This window comes from Etheostoma spectabile, chromosome 13, assembly GCF_008692095.1.
Source record: "Etheostoma spectabile isolate EspeVRDwgs_2016 chromosome 13, UIUC_Espe_1.0, whole genome shotgun sequence".
NCBI classification, from domain to species: Eukaryota; Metazoa; Chordata; class Actinopteri; order Perciformes; family Percidae; genus Etheostoma; species Etheostoma spectabile.
The window spans coordinates 12,953,684-12,960,259 of NC_045745.1; the positions used below are offsets into that span (position 1 = coordinate 12,953,684).

Sequence of the window (6,576 nt, forward strand, 5' to 3'; positions counted from 1 at the left end):
ATCTCGTAGCGGGGCACTGCAAGGCGTTACAGGGTGTAGCAGGGCACAGCAGGGTAGCAGGACATAGCAGGACATAGAAGGGTGTATGCAGAGCTTAGCAGTGTATAATAACATGTAGCCTTAACACAGCAGCAGAAGAACTGTCAGTCACTCTGATATTTTGTTTTCATGATGCTCCGTTCACCCTGTGTCCATCTAAAAGGAAGAGGACCTCGCAGAGCTGGCCTCACAGCAGTACTATGTGGATTATGGCTCTGAGATGCTCCCAGATCGCCTGCTCAGTCTCATCCCCTCTTACATCCCCGATAGAGAAATCACCTCCACTAAGACTGCAGAGAAGTGGGCTCAGCTTATCATCAACACTCACAAAAAGGTATCTGTCACCAAAACTGACTTCTTATTTTATTAACAACTTGTGCAACAGTGACTTATTGTAACTGCCTGTGCAGGGAGTATACACTAAAAGGAGACTGAACACACAGAAGGTGAAGGAGGACGTGGTGGATTTTGCTCGTTTAAAGTGGCCTTTACTCTTCTCACGATTCTACGAGGCCTTCAAATTCTCAGGTTGGTAGGCTATATATTATTGTAAATAGATCTTTCTGACTGTAGATATCTATAGGTCTTTTTTCATGGATATGACACCGTCTGTCCACACAGGACCCAGTCTGCCCAAGAATGACGTGATCGTGGCAGTGAACTGGACTGGGGTTTACTTTGTGGATGAGCAGGAGCAGGTCCTTCTGGAACTCTCTTTCCCAGAGATCACTGCTGTGTCCAGTAGCAGGTATGATAATGCCATGTCCTCGAAACAACATTGATTAAAAAGAATCAAAATGAAATTCTACAACATAATTTGGAGTCAAATACAAGGCTCTTTCTTGTGATTAACCTGTTAATATTTAGAATTACACTGCAGGCATTTCTTTCTTTTCTAGCCATCTTTACTAATTGAACTAAAAATATCTAGACTACTGGATAGATTGCCATGGAATTTTGTACAGACACTCAAGGACCCCAGAGGACAAAGTCTACTGACTTTAATGATCCTCTGACTTTTCCTCTAGCGCCACCATGACGTTCATATTTCTTTTTGTTTTTTAGTCTATTGCCATTAAATTTGGAGCATACATTAACGTCTTTATGGGTGAATTGTTGTAACTTTGGTGAGCCCTCAACTTTTAATCTAGCACCATCAACAGGTAAAAAGATCAGCATATTAGCACTAACCTCATCAGGAAAGCTGAAATCAACAAGATTTGGTGTACATTTATTTTTCTTCTTGTTTGGGAATTCTTTTCATACATTGTAAAAAAGCCTCAAGTTAAAATGTCATTTTCCAGAGGGGGTAAACTCCAGGGTCAGAGTTTTACTTTGGCCACCATCAAAGGAGACGAGTACACGTTCACCTCCAACAACGCAGAGGACATCCGCGATCTGGTGGTCACCTTCCTCGAGGGTCTGAGGAAGAAGTCCAAGTATGTGGTGGGACTTCTGGACTGTCCCAACCCCGGTGAGAGTCACTGAGAAGAAAGCATGCTTTGATTGTTTTTTTGTGTTAAAGATTATGGTGTATAATGGCTAAAACTGCTGCTGGACTTCATGTATGTATTTAATTGTCTTTATATGTAATCTCTATCTTGCAGTGGGGGTAGACTCCACATTCCTGAGTTTCTCCAAGGGGGATCTGATCATCCTGGACGAACACAATGGAGAGCATGTGATGAACTCTGGCTGGGCTCACGGCATCAACGACAGGACCAAACAGAGAGGAGACTTCCCTGCTGACTGTGTCTATGTACTGCCCACTATCACCAGACCGCAGTATGACATAGTGGTGAGTCCGGCCCAGGGCTGCAAAGGGTTTGTGCTAGCTAGCCACCATGTAACATACTACTTACCATGCGGAATGTAGCTTGATTGAGCATGCTTATTGCTAAATTAGGGTTTTAATTAATCTATTTCCATTCTTTATTGTAAATTCTGTATTTATTTTGTATTTATTTTTTGTATAGTTGTTCACTGTAAACCCTAAGTGTAACCCAATAGCTTGGGAACTTTGGGGAACACGAACTGACCCTTTAAAACGTCACACAATAACACAAACCGATTAAGGCAGCGGTCAACCAGCAACTCTTGTGTGCTGCGTGGTAAAATTTGTGTTATTGTGTGAAAAACTTTTTTGCTGATTAGTATTAAAACTGTTTGCATTTTAACAAGATAAAGCACTGTTGCTGCTTTCCCCATCTGGTTACTGGGAGCCACTGTCTTGTCCTTATCTGATTGAGATAACTGACAGCGATATGAAATATTGAAATATTCTAATTATAGCATACACTTAACTGACATACATTTTTTAGGTGGTCCCCTTGATACATTTACAAAATCTGTTTAATGATATTTCAGGAAGAAATGTTTGTCTTTGCAAGTGAAATGATCATAGTCTTAGAACTCCTACATCATTTTTCCTCTCTTTGTCTTTCTCCATCTCAGGCGCTTGTGACCATGACTCCTGATCAGAGGCGAGAATCCATCAATTTGTCCCAGATGAGCATCTATGACAAAACTAAAGCCTACACGCTGGAGGAGTTCTCTTACGACTACTTTAGGTGTGTTTCCAAATCCTTTACATACAGTATAGATAAAAAGTGTGTATGTTCTAATGTGCGATTCATTATTTCTAACCATTCCTGCTTGTTTTCCAGGCCTCCTCCTAAGAGCACTCTGAGCAGGGTGATGATCTCTAAGAGCCGAGGGAAGGAGCGTCTGTGGAGCTGCACCAGGGAGCCTATCAAACAGCCTCTGCTGAAGAAAGTCCTGGCTCATGAGGAGCTCGCCCAGGAGGCCTGCCTGGCCTTTATAGATATCCTTTAGTGGAGGGGGTGTGGGTTCTGTATGCGTGTTAAATGTTTGCATCAATCAATCTTTTTTTTCTTCCTGAGTACCACCTCACCAGGTGTATTTGTATTATCTGTTACAAATTGGAACACCTTCCTGTTGTTGTGTTAACGTTTGATGTCCTTGACCTTTGCTCTACCTGTAATGAAGTATATGGGCGACTACCCGTCCAAACGTGTGCGTTCCGTCAACGAGCTCACCGATCAGATCTTTGAAGGAGCGCTGAAGGCTGAGCCGCTCAAAAACGAGATCTTCTGTCAGATTATCAAACAGCTCACTGATAATCATATCAAGTAAGTCTGACACACACACACACATACACACACACACAATGGCCAAGTATGTGTGCACGTTAAAAAATGGGAATTTGACACCAAAATAGAACAAGAACAGCAAAGAAAGGCAAAGAATAGACAGGATGTGGAGAAAGTTTGGGGTCAATTACAAATTTCCATACCACTCCATTATTGACAGAATACCAGCTGATCTGAGCGGGTGGCTGATCTTTAATGTAATATCTACATCGCCCATTATCAGCAACCATTCATTCAATGTTCTAGTTTTAAAGGCACATTCTGTTTACTAATCTGATATCATTTTAAAAAGCTCACTGAGAAAACACTGGAGAACCCGTTTGCAATTATGTAAGAACGTAATTTAATCTGAAAACTGTTGCCCTGGTTAGAAAAAACAAGGCAACATATCTCAGCTGGTATTCTGCCTATAAAGGAGTGAAATGGAAGTTTGTCAAAAACACTAATGAATACAAATAAATAAATAATAATAATAATAATAATAATAAGTTTGTCTTCATGTCCATTTACAGTATGTACAGCATGTAGGATTTATATTATATTAAGACTGATGTGTGCATTATTATGTACATCATGTGAAAAACGGTGTGCATTTTAACCATAAATATTATGTAGTAGATGTTTTAGTGTATAACTGATTTTGGGCCCAATTTTGCACACGGCGCAGCATGGCGCAGCACGGCGCAGCACAAGCGTCTTTGCTAGTTTAAGACCGACGCAGTTGTTAATATCCCGTCCAGAGCCCACCTCGATTAAATAGCAAATGCACCTGCGCCCATCCAGGACTATAGTGTATGTTCTATAAACTCTCTAACTCACACTATAGCAGTGCTTTATTTTATTTTATGCCATACGAGCTCATAAGCGCGTGTGTGTGTGTGTGTGTGTGTGTGTGTGTGTGTGTGTGTGTGTGTGTGTGTGTGTGTAGGTACAGTGAGGAGAAGGGCTGGGAGCTGCTGTGGCTCTGCACTGGTTTGTTTCCTCCCAGTAACATCCTGCTGCCTCATGTCCAGAAGTTCCTCCAGGCCAAGAAACACTACCCGCTGGCTGCAGACTGCATGCAGCGGCTTCAGAAAGCCTTACGGTAACACACACACATTCTTCTGGTCTTCTTGAGCAGTATTTCTATTACGTCCAGTATGCGTCCATTTTTCATCTCTCATCTATTATTTGTTGTAGAAACGGATCAAGAAAGTACCCGCCTCATCTGGTGGAGGTGGAGGCCATCCAGCACAAGACCACTCAGATTTTCCACAAAGTTTACTTCCCTGATGACGCAGACGAGGTCAGTTACATCTTAAATCCAAAATATATATTATTACACATTTTTATAATAATAAAATTACCATAAATTGCACCCTTGCTCTATTAAATGTACTGTGTTTAGCAGCCACAGCCTTACTTGTTCTGATAAGATCAGTTGCTTACTGTTGTGTTAAAGGTCTCATATTGTATAAAGTTAGATTTCTGTCTTTTTTAAATATAAAGCAGGTTGATGTGCTGTATAAATACTGTGAAAGTATCAAAACAGTCACCCGTATTCAGAAACTGTGCCTTTAAACCAGTCATCAGGACTTCCATACGGTTTTGATGTCCACAACTTTATAATGTAAAGGTAGAAAGTGACGCTACAGTGCCATTACAGTTATTCCCCAGCTGCAATGAAGGAAACTGAAATGCTATTGTGAAAATATTTGCCATAACATTGTATACTCTTACTCACTGGGTTCTTTTTGTATACATACAGTTTTGTCATATAACCGCAGCCTTCTTGTGTTCTCAGGTTTTTGAAGTGGAGTCGAGCACCAAAGCCAAAGACTTCTGCCACAACATCTCTGGACGTCTTCTGCTCAAATCCTCCGAAGGCTTCAGTCTTTTTGTTAAGATCACTGACAAGGTGAAGACGATCTGTAGCTTTTATTTTGAGATCACGTAAAGATGTTAAAGGGAATTGTTGTTTCGAGCAGCGATGCTTCTGGTTACAACTTTGTTTCAGCTCTTCAAATTTCACACTTTAGTTTAGAACAGTTTACCCAAAACAAAAAAATGTCTTTATCAAGGGTCTTCAACATTTAGCTAAAAGAAAGACAGAACAGCAAACTACATGAACTGGAAATTGAGTTGCAGATTATAAACCTTGGCCTACAATAACATTCAGGGTAGCCTAAAGCATATAATATAATAATAATCTAAAAATATTAAAATAATAATTGTTGACATATACTATATATATTTATCTGTGGATGGCTACCTTTGATGTTGTGTAAATCCTTAATGTAGATGAAAAATATGTAAAGGCAATTAGGAAAGCACTGCAATTCATACTTTTTCAGGAGTTTCATACAAGACGCCCTTCTTCAGCGTCTCTCTTAGGCAATCTCAACCAAAGCTACACAAGTGGGGTTATTTTATTTTATTCTATACAGCTCACCTCCCTAGGCTCTGTATGGTCCCCAAAAAAAGTCTATGGAATGGCGTTAAGGAGAGTCTTTTGACACCCAATAAAAGACAGCAAATCGGTTATAAAAATGTAGATTACCCTCCCATGAAGGAGTTTGTTATGCATGTTTTGTTCTGTAATAGTTTAGGGGAAATAGATGTGTTGGGATTTCCATCAGCCCCCGAATATATACAACACACTTGCATTATGCTGTATAGAAATTTTCAGGGCGTTTTTTTTGAAGTTTTATTACCTTGTTTGTTGTCTTTCGTTGGGTCTCCGTCAAAGTCTGTTATGCTTTCATTATTTGGCCACTCTGCTCTCCTTAACGGATTAAATGGGAAACTTTCTGGGACCATAGAGAGCCTAGGGAGGTGAGTAATACATACAATTTATATTATTTTCTCAGGTAAACGATTTATTTAAGAACTTCTCATCCATGTTTGCTTAAAAGTTAAGGGCCCCTGTTTTAACGAACTAAGCACGGGGCCTAAAAATATAATAACATTTTTTTATTGAGTAATTGATCTCGTAAGTTTAAATCTGTGAATATCTTTCTAACTTTGCGCATGTTTATAAAACCAAGGGCATGAGTTATGAATCCATGCAAACATTTTAGAAAACCGAAGGAACTGACTTTTATTCTGTGTGCACAGTAACTTTGTTTTCTCAGCTGACCCCTGGGGGGCTCAGTAGGAATGTTTAATAGCATCGAAAGTTCCAGAATATCTCGTGCTGAGGTTAAAACATTGATTACCATTCAGCGCTTGTTTTAGAGACACATCTTACACGTAAACATCTTCAAATTCTTCTGGTTTTCCAGGTCATCAGTGTGCCCGACGGCGACTTCTTCTTCGACTTTGTCAGGCACCTGACTGACTGGATCAAGAAAGCCAGACATGTGAAAGACGGTAAAAAAAAAAA

The 6,576-nt window shown here is 40.1% G+C and overlaps 1 protein-coding gene across 5 annotated transcripts in view; it reads left to right on the forward strand.

Annotated features, from left to right (window-relative positions):
* Positions 1-6,576, forward strand: part of myo7ab (myosin VIIAb) — a 55,483-nt gene that overhangs the window by 31,859 nt on the left and 17,048 nt on the right. For 4 of the 5 annotated variants that reach the window (XM_032534435.1, XM_032534438.1, XM_032534437.1 and 1 more), the window contains 12 exons: positions 203-373; positions 450-567; positions 661-787; positions 1,344-1,513; positions 1,647-1,837; positions 2,494-2,609; positions 2,706-2,863; positions 3,038-3,191; positions 4,141-4,296; positions 4,392-4,497; positions 4,996-5,109; positions 6,476-6,563. In XM_032534435.1, the coding sequence (XP_032390326.1) occupies positions 203-373; positions 450-567; positions 661-787; positions 1,344-1,513; positions 1,647-1,837; positions 2,494-2,609; positions 2,706-2,863; positions 3,038-3,191; positions 4,141-4,296; positions 4,392-4,497; positions 4,996-5,109; positions 6,476-6,563 (1,669 nt within the window). The remainder of the gene's footprint in view (positions 1-202; positions 374-449; positions 568-660; positions 788-1,343; positions 1,514-1,646; positions 1,838-2,493; positions 2,610-2,705; positions 2,864-3,037; positions 3,192-4,140; positions 4,297-4,391; positions 4,498-4,995; positions 5,110-6,475; positions 6,564-6,576) is intronic. The other variant, XM_032534436.1, reaches the window with a different exon arrangement.